General features: G+C 44.9%; 1 protein-coding gene across 1 annotated transcript; it reads right to left on the bottom strand.

The window, feature by feature from the left end:
* Positions 1-1,140: 1,140 nt before the first annotated feature.
* On the bottom strand, positions 1,141-18,631 carry VAMP7 (vesicle associated membrane protein 7). Its single transcript, XM_042876694.1, has 9 exons — positions 18,524-18,631; positions 17,730-17,830; positions 12,728-12,885; positions 10,064-10,121; positions 9,427-9,564; positions 6,307-6,397; positions 5,670-5,737; positions 3,814-3,906; positions 1,141-3,146 (listed from the first exon to the last, which is right to left on the bottom strand). Exons 3-9 carry the CDS (start codon positions 12,871-12,873, stop codon positions 3,078-3,080), a joined length of 663 nt encoding a protein of 220 aa, XP_042732628.1. The 5' UTR covers positions 12,874-12,885; positions 17,730-17,830; positions 18,524-18,631; the 3' UTR covers positions 1,141-3,077.
* Between the last annotated feature and the right edge of the window lie 14 nt (positions 18,632-18,645).

The following is an 18,645-nucleotide window of genomic DNA, read 5'->3' as shown; positions in this document are numbered from 1 at the left end:
CAAGCAAGAAAGTTAAGCAGGGTCTCGTTCTGAGATGAGCTTCTGCTCAAAGTCGTGGGCATTTTGAATATAGCCTGATACTGACAAGCACTTGAGGATGGCTCTCTTCTGAGGAAGGACAGCCCTCTGCTTTTGGTCCATAAATCAGAAGTGCTACACAGAATACTCAGCTCTGTAAGTGCTACCAAACTGATGAGGTGTTAATTCAGGATAAATCCCTTCATTCCTTTAGACATTCTCAGACTGGGTGATTTCCTTCAGATTTTAATATTCTGCATAGTCTCCAAGCCCTCGCAGACATCGTTAAGATGCAGTGTTTCTTTGCCTCTAACCATGGTAACTATTCACTGAACGTGAACAATTTCTGCAAGTTGAAGAGGAAATCTAACTTCCTCATGCTGATACATGAGCCTACATCCAACACCTAACACTACAGCACCTATTTAACATTCCTGAGATAGATGAAAAGCTACTAAACTCTGTAAAACTTATTTTTAAACACAGAGGCTGAAGAGCAAGACAGTGAGCTCAGCAGCTGCTGCAGTGAATCAGCCTGGCACAGCACGGGGAACTCTTCCAGGAAGGTAGGATCTTCCCCACTATGACTAGAGAAAAGACAGACTGTGCTCAGGACAATGGGATTTCATCTCAAGTCACTGAAAATTGCCTTAAAACAATTTCTCAGACAGATTTTAATGTAGCTTCCAAATAACATCACCACTGCCTTATCATCACTTCCTTTTATGTTCCCTCCAGCCTTGCACATGAACTGAGCAAGCAGGCATCTCATCCCACGCATCTTTTAGCATCTCCCTGTCCTAAGAACTCAAAGATACTGTGAGCTAAAACCAAGGAAAAACAGATTCTTCCCCTCACCATACATAAAGCCACTGTCAAGTCATGGTAGGCATCAAAGCTAAGTGAGAATCCTCTCAAAGCTGAGAGGTAACACACAGCCTTTGCAGGAGCTGTGGCACAGCAGCATTTTCCCACGTGCTTTCTCAAGCGGCCACAGAGGGCGACACAAAGCTGGAAGCTGCAGCAGTGCACAGGGAAACCCACACCCCAGGTGCACACTGGTTTCCAAACAGCTCCTCCATCCAGTGCCAGACAGCTTTTCACACAGCTAAGCACATCTCCTTTCTGTACAGTAATTTTATTTAACCAGGTTAACTTTGTTTTTACACTAATGCCTCAGTGCATCCTTTAAAAGGAGAGGAAGTCTTTAAAAAGTGTTTGTACATAAGACAACAAATCATAGAAATTAACACAGTAACATCAACAGTCCCTAAAACATGCACAACTGTACACTGAGCTGTGGGTGGTTGTAAGGGTGAGGAGGAGAGGAAGGGCTCTCCTTCCCATCTACTTCCAGGTAAGACAAAGTCTTTCTCTGCTTTGCAGTGTGTTAATGCAGGGTACAAACAGGCCATACTGTTAATCTGTTGGCCCTTTCTGGCTATCAAGGTTTGATTACCATTAGTTAAGTTTTAGCCTCGAAGTCACATCCGAATAACCATGCAAGTTGATAGGAAAGCTTTATCTGGCACCTGCTGGAAAGTGTCACACACCAGGAGAGTCACATGAAGGAGCAGCCACTGAATGTCACCGCCCTGCCTGGCAAGCCTGTGTTGCAGGGCTCAGGGAACCCATGGCACCAAGTGCTGGAGTTTAGTCACCAATTTGAGCCTCACTTTCCTGTACATGCATGGCTCTTACCGTTAGAAGTCACTTCCCCAGACCAAAGCAGTGCAGCTTCCTTATCAGACCATCTGATACTTGCACCAGATTTCAGTTGTTCCCAGTTATCTGCTGGCACTTCCAGCCACTGTGCTGCTCTACACGTTTGCTGTGCAGCGCCTTCCCAAGGGTGGGACAGAAACGTGGTAATCACAGCTTCCAGCACCAGGCAAAGTAGTCCCCATAGATACACACTTGATAGCAGCACATTACCAGAGCACCCAATCCTACAGTTGGTAATAAGCCTTGAGTTTTGGTGGTGTTCTTTTGTGTTATTTCTTCTTCCCCCCAGTGTGAGTACCTGTTACTACATCTGAAAGACCTTTTCTGCTTCAGAGAAAGGAACAATCCATTTAACTTCAACCTTCTGTCCTTCTCTGTCATTTTAGCACAAACCTTCGGAGTAAAAGCACAAGCAGCCAATATATGGCACCTTATCAAGCCTGATTAATACATCAGCTCCCATTTTTCACTTTAGCAAGTGGTAATGTTAGTATTCATTTTAGTCCACCTCAGAAGAACAGGAGAAATAACATGACAAAGAATATGCATTACTGCAACCTTAACTATACAGAACCATCTCCTTTACTATATTATTTTAGCCACAAATTAAAGGGGAGGAAGGAGAAAGAAATGATGGTCAAGAGGAGGCCATTTCAAAATGCTGAGGTGACCTATCACCCTGCTACCAACTGCTGAAAGACCACCAGGAAAAGGGAGATTTCATACCGAAGCAACACCTACATCTTACAGTGCGTAAAGCCCCAGCCCCAAAGCCATTCTTTTTGCTACTACCAATATTGCACTTGCAACCCCTACACGTTGAGCCACTACGAAAGGCCAGATGTGCAGGGAGGGGCACCTGATCTCTACGGTCTGTGGAAAATGGAAATACACCCATCTTGTGGCTCCCCCATTAGCTTGGCTCAGCCCACCTCAAACTATCCTCCAGTGTCATCCTCGTGGGTAGGACAGTTGCTAGCAGAGCTGTTCTCCACTTGCAGACTCACATGAAAGTGCAAAGCTGCATGGACACACGGACAAGCATGCTGTACCCTCCAGAGCTGGCTGTACCAGCTAGCTGAGAAGGTTGCAGGTGGGACAGAAAAGAAAAAATCCCTTCAAGTAATTTAAAACAGCCCATTCTTGAGGTTACAGCTGCATGGAAGCAGCAACCGGCTGGGCATGTTCAGGGTGATAAGGCAGAAAGTCTGAAGTCCTGGAGGGATGAAGAATGAGAAGGTGTCAGTAGTGAAAGATTAAGAGTTATTCTGTAGGTCGCTTCTTCACACTGCTGTGATTCTCATCTCCAACTGACCAGCACCAGCTGTCTCTGGTTACTTCTGCACACAGCTTGGCCACGCAAGCCCACCGCAGGCAGCCGATACGATGATATAGATGATAACCTGGGGAAAGAAAACAAAAGATTTCAGTGGAGAATTCTGTCCTTCAGAAGTCAACTTGTGACATGGCCTGGTATCAAAAGACAAGTCTGAAAACCCCAGGTTATAAGCACCCTAAAATAATATGTCAAACATCCTACAGAACTTTGCACTAAGACTTCTTTCTCCATGTCCATCCAGCAACAGGAAGAGAATTTTCCTCCAGCAAAGGCTTCAGTGGTGACAAAGTACTTCACACACCCAACCTGAAATTATACTTCAGCATCCTCATGGTAGTGCTGTTCACATTCATTAGAGGCTGGAGGTATGCTATTCCAAGCTAAGTAATGAGTACCAAAAGGAATAAGGCCTAGAAAGCCAATACAGGTAGAGGAGCCATGAGCTCAATGCCTTAACTTTTAAGGAGTCAGCAAGGTACTTATTACTGCAGCAAGCATCTGTAAGCTAGACAGAGTTGTCAAGAAAACATCTTCAATCACCTTGACAAGAAAAACTGCCTGGCACAATGCTCCTTTCTCCTTATCTCAGAAAACCTTAAAAACACTTGTTTTAGAGCTAAGACCATACCAAGTATGAGTTAGTGCAGGTCTGATGACAGCAGTACACTATTAGCATTTTCCAGTAGCTAAGCTTGTCTTAAGAGCTAAAGGTTATTATGCTCCATACTTACAATTGATACAATGATTATGATGATGGTAAGCTTGAGGTTCTTCATACACATGGCTCTAGCAAGGTTCCTGCTGGTAGTTTTGAAAGTGACTGACTAGAAGAGAAAGTAAAACAGCTGTTTTATTGCATGATCTACTGCAGAGAAAGCTGCATCCCAAGCAGCCAGATGAAGAGGCACATCCCCATACCACCCTACTAACCTAATGAGCCAAACCTCTGCAGTTATCTCCTCCAGATCCATTTAACTCCTGCAGTTACAATAATACAAAGCCAAACTGGCATCAAGGGAAAGTTATCTCCTATGCTACTTTAAGGGCAAGATAAATGAAACCCAAACAACAGAAGTAATGCTGAAACTAGAACCAGCTTGGGTTTGTACCTTCCAGAAGTCAGCTTGGGAAAAATTGGGCATAGGACATCATCAGGTCTGTTGTCTGCTCATAAGGTGAAGTTTACCTTGGACTACCTCTGCTTGTGTTCTCCTTTGACTTGCAAGCTTTGGGGAGCTGAAGTACTCCAAAAATATGTAAGTAATTATTGATCTTTATTCCTACACTCAACATCAGTTCTACTCCAGCCACACAAGTAACTCCTTCAATACCAGAACTTCACCCCCGTCACTTTCCCTGAGCAGCTCTTGCAGAGATACCTGCACAGAAAAAGGCTGCAGCATCCAGACTGAGCCACCTCAGCAGCTCACTCTGCTGGTTATTTTCAGGCTTTCTCCACACCTCCCAGACTTCTCAAGTGAGACATCAAGCAGAGCTGCATCCCTATTAACGTAATTTCAACTTAACACTGATTTCCATGTTAAGTTACCATCTGAACTTTGGAAACACTTCTCTCACTTAACAGTGCAGTTTCTAGGTATGGAAACAGATTACTGGCTACTGACAACAGTCCTGGCGCAGACACTGCAGCAACACACCTCATCTCAGCCCAGAGCAGTTCTCCAGAGGACAGGACTGCTTTGAGCACTGGCTTTTTCAGACCTCCCTGCCAAAATGAAGACCTTGCTGCTGCTGGGAAGGATCTTTAGGCACACCACTCTGGTAGTGAAGACTCTTGTGGGAGTGATAAATTGGTTCACTGCTCTTGAAAACTTCAACTCTGAATTTCTGAGGACTCACCACTGAACTGTAGGACACTCAAACTAGCACCACATTCCATTCGTTCATTCTCTGCATTGTTTCCAACAAGTATTCATAGTGAGCACAAGTGACTTCAGACTAACTGAAGAAGGAATTCCAGTCCTTTTGTCTAAGGCATTACCTGAGCTTAGACTACTTACTGCCACCACCTGAAGCAGTAAGGTTCAAACACTCAGTGCAGGAGGACAGCATTCCCAGCTGGGTAACTGCTAGCACCCCCAGCTCATCTCTCTAAAGCATGACAGTATTTTTGCCAGCTCTGAGATGTATTCATATCCATCAGTCCCATCGGGCCACACTGGCAATCTATAGGGTTGAGGACTGCATCTGAGAGCACCAAAGGAATTAGGCCCCAAGCTAGGACCCTGCAGAAGATGCTGAATCAGGGATTTCCAGGGAATAGTCAGGAAAACTTCCAAGCTATATGTAGGCCACTTGACTGGCACATGCTTTAGTTACTTTCAATGTGATGACTTGTAATTTCTCACTTACTTTACCCCTTCATCCTGTTAAGGAGCTGCAAGGCTGGCACGTAGCTGGTTAAACAGCCATGCAGAGGAAGGAAATAAGACAGGATTTGTTTCTAACACAAGGAACCGTTACTTTAAGGTGCTTTAATGTCTGTTGAAAAGGGGCTTTTTCTTACATGAGCACAACAGCTGCAGGACCACTAATTCCCCATTTTAAAGTTCTTCCCCAAACTTACAGAATCCACGAGATTCTCTGTTTTATCGATCAGCAACTCCAGCTTCTCTCCTCTCTGTGCCACGAGGTCTGGAGAAAGAGAAAAATCCCAATCTGTAAGTAGAATCCCAGTGCAAAAAGCTGCTTCTAATACCCAAAGCTCAGCTGGAAGCCAGGAGGAGCTCCTGGCAGTGGTTCCTGAGAGGATAAATAGCCCCCAACCTTTCTGAGATTTCAAAGCAGTGGCGCTTAAGGAGCAATATCACATTTTGGGACTAAATTCACTCAATTCTGGTCAGTTCCAGATCTAGCTCTTTATTTTAAGTGGTCAGATTTGTCCCAAACCAAAGTCCAACTGGACAAAATGCTGAGAAGCATTTTCCTCATAGCAGCTGCAGGAAGGCAGCAGTGACAGGGACAAAACCCAGAGCACACTGCACCTCAGTGCAAGCTGTGCAAGTTTGCACCAAGCTGTGCTCTCACCACGTCCAACACAAGTAATGGACTGCAAACTCAGAGCTCCCCAGCCCCTTTAACCATCGCTGGTTCCATCAGGAGAGGACAGCCCACCACCAGTTCCACTCTCAGTAACTCCCTGCAGGATCACCATTCTGGCTGGGTGGAATGCTGCATGCTTGGCACAAGAACAAGCCAGATACCTATGTTTCGAACCATGATTCCTTTAAGTTCATCAACTTGGGCTTGTGTCTCTGCTACCTGGTCAGTGCCCTTGCTCTCCGAGTGGTATTTCTGTAACAGATGAACAGTCAGTGAAAACAAGGATCCTCAACATAGCACTTCACACAAAAAGGGAATCTCCTGTTCCTTACTGTGCAGGGCAGAGGGCACACATCTGAGATTCCAATTTACCTCAGACATCTACAACTGTGTGGGACACCCAAATCCAACTTGTCAGCCCCTTACAAGGTCACACAAGGTGCCCATCTACTCCTGCACTGCAGCAGCTGTGCAGCAGACAAGTGCCTGCAACTTCCAGAGAGCCCAGGAGTATCAGCCTCTTTAGGAAGTTAAATCACATTTGTAGCAAGTTAACACACTGCTCCCACTCCCAGACATCCTTCTGCTGTCTTTGTAATAGATCACTATTTTACACAATCCTCTCTACTCCTCTATAAAACATAAAGAGCCCTGCAATTACACAAGCAGGAGAGAATGCATCTGCATCTGTAAGTGAGCATCAAGCAGGAGCTCCAGCTAGGGTGAAGAGGGACTGCAAAATGGAAGAACCACATGAGGTGTTTAAGATGGTCAGAGCTGCCTAATTGCTGTTCCTGTAAAGCAGACATAAGCAGCTTTTGGGACCACAAGTGAACCTGTGGTGACTATCTGACTCAGGCTGGTAGGTGGGAGAAGTGCTAACCAACATCCCCAGGTTAAAAGGAGTCTCGCAATGGTTTCAGAATAAAAGGAAGGGAATTGAGGTGAAGTCAGTATTGTCTAAGTAAGTTCTGCTATTCTCAGACTAAGTCTGCTGTCCTCAGAAGTCCTCTGCAGTCAAGCATCACCAGCCACAGCTCCTACTGTCCTGCTCCCTAGATCACCTCCCCCACAGAACAAGTCTCTCTCACAAAACTCATGGATGAACTTTTGTCCTGCTCTAAACTTACAGCCACCACTTGTATCTGAGGGCTTCACAAAGCACTTCCTAAGAAGAAACCATCTAAGCAGACCTGCTGACAGCAGTGGCCAGGACTAGATTGTCTCTGCTGTACTTTGTGACAACCCACGTGGCTTCTTAAACCCCAGTCTTCTCCTGAATGAGTGTCCACTTTGCATCCATTTCTGACCACATGGGAAGCAAAAGCCTACTGCTCTAACACCATTCACACACTCATGTCATAGTTGATGGATATAGCACTGAAAGTAACAGATCCTTTAAAAAATGAAAAACAAACAAGTTTGGTTTCAGGAGAAGTTGCAGAAGTGGCACGCTACCTGAGCTGTCACTGGTTTTACTGGAAGCATGGCCTTCCTTTTCAGTGTTATCTGTGTGATATGCTCGAGTCACAGCACAATCTCTGAACTGCTGTATGATCTCTACACTCAGCATCACACCAGTTAAACTCCTGCAGTAACTTCTGCAACCACCTTGATAGCAGTGCTGTTCTCCCACTACACAAAGCATTAGATCATTGGGGCTCTAATCTTCGGAAGCTGGGGGAACAGCTTTCTGCCATCATTTAACTTGTAATAAGAATTAGTAGATGCCTGGATTTCATCAATATGCAAAAGCTAAGGTAAGCAGCTCTACTTCATGCTTTAGAGAAATGGAAATGCTGGGATTTTCAGAGGAATAACACCACCATGGCCCTGAACACCGCCTGGCTCTTCTGATAAGGCAGAGCATTAAGCTGATTCCAGCCAAAAACTGCTTACATTTTGATGAATCATCACTTTGTGTAGTTTCGATCTCCACACATCAAGGGCTGGTAGAGGAAAAAGCTAACTTCCTGTCTGTGATAGGACTGAATCTAATTTATAATGCACAATCCATTGGGCTCTTCTGAAGACATGCTGGCTTTATTATTCATTGCTGCTTCAACTTATGCTGCTGCATAAGTTGAAGAACAGATTTTGCAGTGAAGGATGTGCAACTTCACAAGCTATGAATCATCTCCTTTCATCCCTGAGGATACCAGCACAACTGATTCCTTTCACAACATCCAGCACAACCTTCAGGAAGCAACAGTACAAGTGCACATCCTCCCCTCACCTTCCCCCAGCTACAACCTGCACCCCAAAACACAACTGTTACTGGTGGTGAGTGTTAGAAGCTTGCTTCGTTTCTGCCCTTACTCTGGTTGTGCTGCCAGGTGACCAAAGGACCTCCTCTCCTGCATCCAGAATGTCTCCAAACCTGGCATTTTTAGTAGATGAAAAAGGAAAGCTTTGAAGGCAGCAGCCTCAGTGCTTACACACTCACCAGCCACAACAAAGCAGACTGAGAGCCTCCTACACATCTTGCATACAGTGCCAGCTGTAGCTGTCCCAGATACAGCCTGCAAACAAGCTCTGAAAACCAAGGTTCCAAGGACATCTTCCATTTAGTGTAAAGCATGTCTCAAAAAATAGCATCACTTGAGTTACAAAATTGTTGTCAATTAAGAACTCTAAAAAAAAAATGTGATGAATTTTAAGCAGAAGACTCTGAACACTCTATCCTCTTTTTCTAAGTTGCTGTCTTGGGAATGAAGTCCTTTCTGCATCCACCCAAATGATTCTGTACACAGAACCTGCCCATAATCCAGGCCCAGTGTTCTTGCCCCATGAAAATGGAACAGTGCCATAAACAAACAGCCCACCACACCCCAGCAGCCATGGATTACCATGAAGTAAAGGGAGAGAAGCAAGGGGCAGTTTGGAATTACTACATACTCAAATTTTGAAGCCTCGTTCAATTGAAAAAGTAGCATGCATTTATCTTGCTCACAACAACAGTGAAGTTATCTTGGAATGGAAAGCCAACTGGAGCTAGCTTTGACATTTCAAATGCTATCTTTAAGATCTCATCTCAAGTTCAGCTGTGCGGTGCAAATAATGAATACATCACTATTAACCTCAGCCCCTTTTCATCACAGAAGCAGAAAAGCAACTCAGCTGTAGAGAACATGCAGGGAAAGCAGTAAATTCCTCTGCATTCTTATACAAACTCAGTGTGGTACTTTAGGTACAAATGAAAAAATATACAAAGACCCTGTGGGGAGAAGTTTAACTTGCCAAAGCAATCCCATTCAATCCCATTTAGCAACAGAACTCACCAGCTGTGCAGCTAAGACACTCGAGAACTCGCTGTTCATTGCATAGGGAAGGGCCGTCTGTGCTCTTGAGCCATACGTGGTCTGAAACCTCTTCTTGATTTCATTCAGGAAGTTGAAGGCTCTGGAACGTTCAAAGTCCTAGGAGAGAACGAACAGACCACATCCAGACCACATCCAGCTCTGGATGCGGGCATGAAGTGTACGCAGCACACAGCCAGTCCAAAACCCACAAATACCCACTTTCAGACAGACATTCTGTGCAAAACTCTACAGGACTTGGCTGGTTACCCTGGGTTTTTAGCAGCAGCCAGACTCCAGACACCTTCCTGGACATCAGCTGGAAGCAGATGCTACTGAAGTATATGTAGATCTAATTTTGTTTCTAATATCTTTTCCTGTGAGGGAGATGATTTTGCTTTAAATAAGAACTGAACCTCAGAGGTATTTTATTCACATGCATTTGAGTTTCAGGCTTAGGCTTCAGAGCCGTGTTCTCACCACCATCAGTTAAAAGCTCCAGTGGAATAAAACCCATCTGCAATTAGCACCCATTATTGATTTCTCATTGACATATATATGAAAAAGCTAAAACTCATAAAAAGCCTGTGTGTGCAAGAGCTGTAACCAAAATACTTACATCATCCGTGATGCAGAGGTATATAATCCTATCTTGGCAGATGTAATGAAACAGATAACTGCAAAGAGAGGGGAGAAAAAAATAAGTCATTAAAAGCTGCCACAAGATATTCTCTGCCAGGAGAAGAGAGATGATGGAGAAGATGCTGGTGTCTGTGGTGAATTTAAGGGCTGGAAAAAAGAAGAGCAAATTCCAGTTACCCTACAGCAATTCACAGAGATGCCAACACACCCCAGTTATCTTTGTCAGATGTCAAGCATTTATCTTCTATCAGCTACACTAAATAAGAGACAACTTACACGTAAGTAACAGCTGCCATCAGGCACTTTGCAGCACCCCACAATTCACAGCAACTTTGTGCTGTCAAACTTCAGTTCCATGTTTTTCCAGTTACTTACTTGTGGGGAAAAAAAACACCTTGACATGATAAATGGGGGTAAGATTATATCTAGTCCTGCTGTCTGCATACAAGCACCCACACACAGTGAACTTGTGAGATTATCTGCAGTTGATTGGAGTGACAAGGAAGTTAATGCTTCAGTGAACCTCACTGGTACAGTGACTTGCTTCTTTAGCCATGTTGCACTGCTTTGGGTTTTTATTGCAAAGACCACAGAACAAAAGCAGCCAAATAAGAAAATGAACTTAAGAGAACAACTATCAGGCTAAACAGGCTTGAAGCATGTGGTTGCATTCTCTTATTCACATAAAGATGCTTTGAGAGATGCTGAGTAAACAGATGCTTGTTAAATGCAACTCTCAGTAACTTGAAAGACAGTGCAAACCAGTTCAGAGCCGTATCTTCCTCTCAAAGTGAAACTAGGCTGTTATTTCCAGGCTCACAAGAAAAAACAACATCCCATCAACTTAGCTCATAGAGCTTTAAATCCAACCCAGAACCAATTGGAGCAGATGGCTCACTGGCTTTAGCTGTCTTTATTTTTTTTAATTTTTAAGTGATGCTATCTACTCCCCACCACCATTTAGACCTCTTTTACAGATTCTACAATAAAATCACTGTAATGCATTGTATGGGAACTGCTCAGTCATGGCCTGAACCTCTGATTGATCACCTGAGGCGAGCCTTGAGTCAGCCAGAGGAGCACAGGTGAAGGCAATTCTCCTGTGCTGCCAGAAGGGGTGGAGCCTGGCTGCACCCCTCCTGGACCTATTTAAGAGCTGCTACCAGAGGGGAAGGATCTCTTCTGGAGATCTGCTTTGCTGGAGTTTTGTGAGTGAGCCCAGGATAGAGGTAAGCCTTCTATTTATTCTCTTTTGTTATCATGGTCTGCTTTGCCTAACTCTCTTGTTTATTTTGTGATTGTAACATCCTAAAATTCTTTGATTATACAAAGGCCCAGAAGTTCTTAAAAATAAAACAATGACAGATTCTGAATGAAGAGGCTGTTCTTCAAATGCACAGGAAAAACAATGTCAACAGAAAGCTTGTTAGAAGGGACTTCAGCAGAGGAGACACTGATAGGCTCAGTGCCCAGAGTGCTCTTCTGCAGTGTGCTTGTAGCAGAAATGCTGAGTCACAGCTTGAAGCAGTGATTGAGCACCTGGTGGGAAGGCAGGGCCAACCCAGGGGAGCTCAGGTGCATGCAGTGTACCTGAATGACAGGACAGGGTGGAGCCAGTATCCACCCCTTCCCAGACTTCATTTAAGGGCTGGCAATGGAAGTAATGGTATCTTCTTCAAGATCCCTGCCTATCTGAGCTCTTCCAAGGGTCAGCAAGTTTCCTTCCTTTGTTTCTGTGTCTATAGCTGCTGCATTCAGGCTTGTTCTCGCTGCAACCACAGACTTTGCCACCCCCCTATCATTGCTATACTTTCCATCACATTATAGCATTACAATGTTGAATCCTCATGAAGTCTTAAGTAGTGAGCAAAAGATTATCCACTTCACAGCATGCTTTGTAAGCACAGATGCAGTATTAATTACCTCCCACCAAAGAACAGTGAACTTCTATCACAACTCAAGTTTTCAACTGTAGGAACACTGTGGCACTCCTGCAGCTCAATTTTGTAAATGGTTGAACAACACTCAAGGCAAAAGGAAATGACTTTGCCCTTAAAGTTACAGTAGAAGATATTCAGCACACAAAGTACTTAAAGAACAGGCAGCTTCCTCTGAAAGCTCTTCCCCAGAGTCTCTTAATACTTGCAAGGCAGGGAAGGACACAGGAAGACTACCTAAATTGTTATCTTTTGAATCTTCAGGCAGCCAAAATGGCTTTAACACAACAGCATGGACAACACTGAGAATCCAGCCACTCAAAAGAGAACTGAGTAACACAGAACACTGCTAAATCAGTGTTCTCTGCAGTTCTATTGTTAATTTGCAGCACGTTAACTTTTGTACTCCACGTATGCAATGAAGTAGCAGCAGCACAGTGCCGGGAGATACTGCATTCAAATGCTCTTTTCTGCCAACTGCTACCTGAGGACTGGTCAGAGATTTGCATAAGCCTTCTCTCCCAGCAACTGCAGTTGTGGTACCTCAGGATGACTCTAAAAGATACTGCCTGTAAGACTTATCATCAAGCGATCAGGATGCACAACTGATCTGAGAACAACTGGATTTTGCTACATCCATTTATTGCTATCCTCATGCACGTTAGCTAGTCTGCTCTGATACCCAGATGGGAAACATCACTCACTTCCCATGTGAATAGGTCAGTTTGTTGTTTTCAGAAGGTATCTTTGCCAGGATCTGCTCTGTCACCTCCAGGAAGTTTCCTCCACACCAGGCATGCTTGGCAAGGATGGTTGTGCCCCTCGCCACAACAGCAAAAAGAATAGCCATGGCTTCAGCTATCTGGAAATAAAAACACCGTAAGAATTAGGTTTGTGTTATTTGACAGAAAAAAACACTGTAGTCTCAGTAATAGTTTCTCAGCCCTCAGCATAATTGGAAGGAAGCATAATGTAATCAATACTTTGCCAATGTATTGCTGTTTAGAAAGCTTCTCTCTTTTCCCCCCCCCCTTCAGGTTCTGTTCAGAATATCTGTAAGACCACAATCACCTCTAGTAGAGTTGGTTTGCTTGCTTTAAACTGCTCCTGCACACTGTCCTCCAGTCAGTGACCCCATAATGAGTTTAACCTATGTTGTTTCCAGCCAGATTTCTAGCTTTTTTGTTTTGTTTTCAGTTAACCCATCGGGTTTTTCTTGCTTCTCAAAAAGACTGCCAGCAGCCAGCAAGCTACGCTCTTCAGAAAGGAAACAACTGTCTTGCAGTTACGTAAAGAGCAGCTCCTCAAAAGATCAAGCCCACCGTCTCTGTCAGATGACTTCAGTTCAGTATAGTACCTTGGACTTGATTGCTTTCAAACTCAAACAGAAAAGCTGCTGCTGGATTAGTCACACCATGCATGTCCACTTTTTACAGCCTGGAGACACTGATGCACCAAGACTTCTATAAGAGCACATGATCTGCAGATCTCAAAGTGAGGGTGCAACATTTGCAGACTGATTATCTACAGTGACAATCTTTCTCTAAGCCAATGTTCTTGCATATATATATCAAACCATATAGATTACAAGATGCAAGTGTTTGAGAGCCAGACTTCTGTGAAGTCAGAGGACAATCACATAAAGGAGGACACTTAACCAGCTCAAGTATCATCACATTAATCTAATGACAGGCCTAAGATTGAACGTGTGAAACCATGTCACACCACAGCTGTGACATCTGCTTGGTTGATTCAGGACATCCATAAGCCTCTTTTCTGCTTAGAGAAGACCTTTGACCCTACCAAGAAAAAGAAGAAAACCACCTAATTCTCCCCTTTGTGTCTAATTACCCTGATATTGCCTGATTTGTGTTGTGCATAGAAACCTCTGCATTCTGGCTAGAAAAATCACACACCAAGTTCACTGCAAGCAAATAGCTCAGAGACTTCTCTAGAAATTAGGTACAACAGATTTAGCTTCAGGATAGAAGCTCAGGCAGAAAGACTGAATACAGGCTACTGGCAGTCAAACTTTCTACCCATCTGGCACTGGAGGAAGTGACTACACTGAAAGATCTGTCTGCTTTCATTTGGACTGAAGCACAAGAGATTACAGCAATAAGGGAAAAGACAGATCAAGAAACACCGGGATATTGACAAGATCATGAAGTTAAGATATCGTTGCTGCACTGGGTTCACAGTTCTGCTGCCTGATAGATTCAGGCTTGGACAACAACAGGTAACCTGCTGCAGGTATAAGAGCTCAAGACAGGAGAGGAAGAAAATAAAACCTGGGGATTGATTCAGACACGATACTCCTCAATTTTATGGCAGACTTTAACTTAATCACCTGGGAGCACCAGTGATTTCAGAACCAGCACCATCTATAGGAACAGAAAGCAAAGGATTATTTTGATAAGAGCAGAGCAAACAGAGCAGTAAACTTCCTCCGTAACGCTGTTCCAGAGCATGGCACCCAGCAAAGTGCGCTCTAGAAAAACTGAGAGTTTGTAGTGTCAATAAAGGTGAAGAGAGAACACACAGAAAGGCTCACGCTACACAGACAGAAGTCTTTGCAAATGCTGTTCTTAACAGGTACCACTAAAAGGGACCAACAATTGGAGCACTAGAGCGCTGCAGAGGGGCTGCAGACCCTCTCAAGTTGATCTCCTCCTTTCACTTCCTCTTGGCTTGAAATTTGCACCCTTGTACATAGCACATCAATTCTACCAGGGATACAGGGAAAGCCCCTTGGCCTGCTTTGCATGGCAAGCTTCTCATTTGCCCCATCTCAGAGCAAGCCCTATTTTCAGAACAAAGACAACTTGTTGCATTTACTATTCTTTCCAGGATCACTTCATTTGTCCTCACTGTGCTGCACCCAAGTACTCACATCCCACTTGTTTCCCCTCCCATCACGCTCACCTAGGTCTCAGCCTCACCTGAAGATGGCTCAGGGATTTAAACCAGATTTATATCCAGCTGATGTGCAAAGATTGTCAGGAAGGAGGAGGGTGAGGGGTGCCCACACCAGCAGTCCCCTTTTACTGCTGCTGAAAGAACTGGGTGTGAAAACAGCTGTTTGCATGACTGGTCATCCTCTGCTCCAAGATAGAAAGACTTAAAAATGCCAGTAGACAGAGGTAAAAAAAAAAAAAAACAGCTGGGTTTGTGTTTCCTCCCTCACTTGCAGGCTCACAAATATCCTCTAACATCAAGTCTGCCAGCGTTACAGAAAAAAAGTCACCACCTTATTTGGGATCTAAGAAGCTCTGGAGATGATGACCTTTGAAGGCAGAAATAGATGGTGCTTACTATGGTCAATCAGTGTCAATATCCACCTGAAGACTGTGGCAGTACAGAAAAGCAAGGCTGACGCAGTTCTTCCCTACTTCACCAAGATCAACTGGAAAGCACATCATATGACAAGCAGAGAGCCACGTCATTTGCAGAGCTGTTTACAGATCTAACCACAGTATTTCCTTCCAGCATCACTGAGCCAGCCTGCTGGATCTCATCTTGCTTAGAGTGCTTTAGAGCTGCCCCCGTACAGAAAACCCAAACCTCTCTCCAGAAAAATGCACCTAGAAAAGCCTAGGGAGTGCTGAACACATAAAAACACCAATGCAAAATACCTGAGGGCACAGCCAGCACTGAGATCTCTGACATCCTGCCACAAAGGATGGAAAGTGCCAGCCCAGGACATCTTCTCTTTAAGCTAGCCTCGCAAATCAGCCACACAGAGGATGATAAGTAGCCACAAATTTCAGTAACATTTTGCTGACCTTGGCCTCCAAAAGCTTCTCAGCTCCTTGAAGCATATTGCTACACACACAAATCAGAGGGTCACAAAGTGACAGCAAGTCAAGACTCATCTATTTCCAGCTAAGCCCAAGCTGGGTGAATTACTGATCACAAGTCCTCTCTCTGCAAATTTGAAGGCTTTGCTATTACTCATGTAAGAGAAGAATATTTGGACTGAATAGAAAGGGGGATAACTCAGAGCTAAGGCACAAAGGGATAAGTAACTTTTGGGAAGCTTTTTGCAGGAGTCACCACCTCCACCTGAAGAAACTGAAGCAGAAGAAAGGACAAGCCACAAAACATACCCAACGAGTTTATAGACAGGGATGAAAAAGCCTAAACTTTGATACCTCCAGTTAAATGCTTATCAGAGACAAGAGCACCCACATGGCTGATTCTGGTCTTGCAAAAAGAAATTATTAACTACCATGCAACTGTTATTAGTTTCTCCTGATTAAAGGAACAGCAGCTCATTCCCTTCTGACAGGGCCACAGAGAAAGAACACAAACATTTTCCCAGGAAAAAAAGAAATTAAAAAGGTGCCCTCTCCTACACCTCAGCTTTGACTGCTTTAGCCAGAAGATGCAAACTACACAAAATACACTTTATTCTGTTTTCTACACACGTTACAACTCTTCAGCAGGGGACTGATCTCTTCAGCAACTACCAATGAGGAACAGCCAGTCACCACAATCCAAATAATTTGTGAGCAGCACAGTGATTTGCAACAACATTAGCTAAAACAAGAGGAGTTCACATAGCCATGCCAGATGAGACCCACCAGCATACAGACATCTGCAATACTTCGTCCAGTTCAGGAAGAGAACCAGGACTGTACTGGTATGTGGCAGAACAGCAGGTCACAGCCAGGGACAAACAAACACAGCTAAGCCTCTTGAGCAATCAGGTGACTGACAAAAAAAATATCTAGAAACAAATCTGTTTACAGCACAGCCACTCAATGAACAGCATGAATACAAAGGAGCAGTTGCAAAACCAAGCAAAACCCCTGAATTCACAGCTCTCTGCCTGACTCTGGAGTCAGTAACCACCTACTTCGTAAGTCATGTTTCCTCAGCTTCCAGCAGAATGTTTTAAGTAAAACAGATGAGCAGTGAGCATATATTTTTCTCTCCAAACAGTGTCACATTCAATTCTACAGAAACCATTCATTACTTTTGTTATTAAAAAAAAATCCATTGCAAAGCCAGAAAACAGCTTTTCTTATCACTTGCAGGAGAGTCAGGAATCAAATCCATTAGAACACAATCCCTTTTGCCCCTTCATATAACCTAAAGAAAACAACTGGTTTCTAACTTAAAGATGGCTGGAAACATCTAAGTCTAAACCTTCCTAAAAGGAAGGAATCAAACTCACTCAGGGATACCAGACAGGCATTGTAAGGAAGGGCTCCAAAATAGGAAAGAGGGGAAGGAGGCTGCATTCCTCACCCAGAAAACATCACAGACCCAAGGAGCTCCTTAGGCTGTGTCAAAAGCACTGGGCAGACAGTGGAGACGTACAAAGGTGACCTGAGTGTTTCACTCGTATCCCAGTGTCTACTGAAGCATTGCAAGTCATGCTGCAAGTTGCTGCATGCTGCTGCTTACAAGTTTTCTCCCCTGACATTTGACAGAAAGGTAAGAAACTCCTGCAATATTTTAAAGAATGATAAATACATAGCTTCAATCTTCAAGGCAGCATTTAGCATTTCAGCACTGAAGCCCCCAAGCACAGCAGATAACATATTATTTTCAAGTGAGATGAAAACAACTTGTCTTTTGCTCTGACTTCACAGAAGGTGTGGAATAAGCTATTGTATGCAGCCAGCACAGCTGGGACAAGAAGTCAAGGGAGAGAAATGGTGCTCATCCTCTGTCACTCAGCAATGCTGCCCTTACCAGTCAAGGGGAACTGTTAGCCCTTCTTCTTGAACAAAACATTCACAGCCTCAGCGCTCAGAGGGATGGAGGAAGTTACTGCTTGTATTTCCAGAAATCCTCTGCACAGAAAACAAGGGGCATCATGTTACTACTGGCTTTAAGTGTGAAACAAACGTAGGTGTTGCAATTCTGAAAGCTGCAATAAAAAAGATCGTTTAAAGACGTTGAATTCAGCAGAAAGCAGCTGAAGCTTCCCTTTAACCCTTCATTGCCTTCTGAACGTTATTTCCTTAACTGCCATGCCAGCCGTGAGCCCAGCAGCTTAGCCGAGCATTGGAAGCCCGAGGAGCACCAAGTTCAAGCAGTGCTGAGCAGAACTTCAGCTTCCTCTCGGAGCACGCTGCTTGTTTGCGGCACATCGGCACGAACACAGCGCTGGGGGAGGTTAACCCCGCTCCTCTCCCACCCCCACCTGCCGGAAGGCAACAGGACAAGACGTGCAGGACGGGTAAAGCAGCGAGATATCTAAGCTCTCCGCAGAGATCACGGAGCCGGGTGGCCACCCGCACACGGCTACGGCACTATAAACGGCCCTGCGACCCCAGTTCCGAAGAACAACCGTTCATCCACTGGCACCCAACCCTGACAGCCCCACCATCCCCTGCCCGAAGCCCCGAAGTTCACCGCGACCCGGCAGCGCAGCTCTACCAGCCGCTTCCCACCGCCGCCGCCTCCGGGCCGCACACGGCCGGGCCCTCGCAGCCGGAGCACAGCGAGCGGCCAACACGCCTCCCCGCCCCCACCGGCCGTACCCCAAGGCCGGGGGCTCCTCAGCGGGCCTCCCTCAGGCACGCCGGCCGCCGCGGCAGGAAGTAAACGCAGGAACGAAGCCCACCGCCCGCCGCCGCTCCGCCCCTCGACCGGGCCCTCTGCG

This window comes from Lagopus leucura, unplaced genomic scaffold (assembly GCF_019238085.1).
Source record: "Lagopus leucura isolate 7727_CA_CO unplaced genomic scaffold, USGS_WTPT01 Super-Scaffold_100016, whole genome shotgun sequence".
In the NCBI taxonomy this organism is placed as follows: Eukaryota; Metazoa; Chordata; class Aves; order Galliformes; family Phasianidae; genus Lagopus; species Lagopus leucura.
The sequence above is the reverse complement of the archived record's forward strand: the minus strand, read 5'-3'. Positions and strand labels throughout refer to the sequence as shown.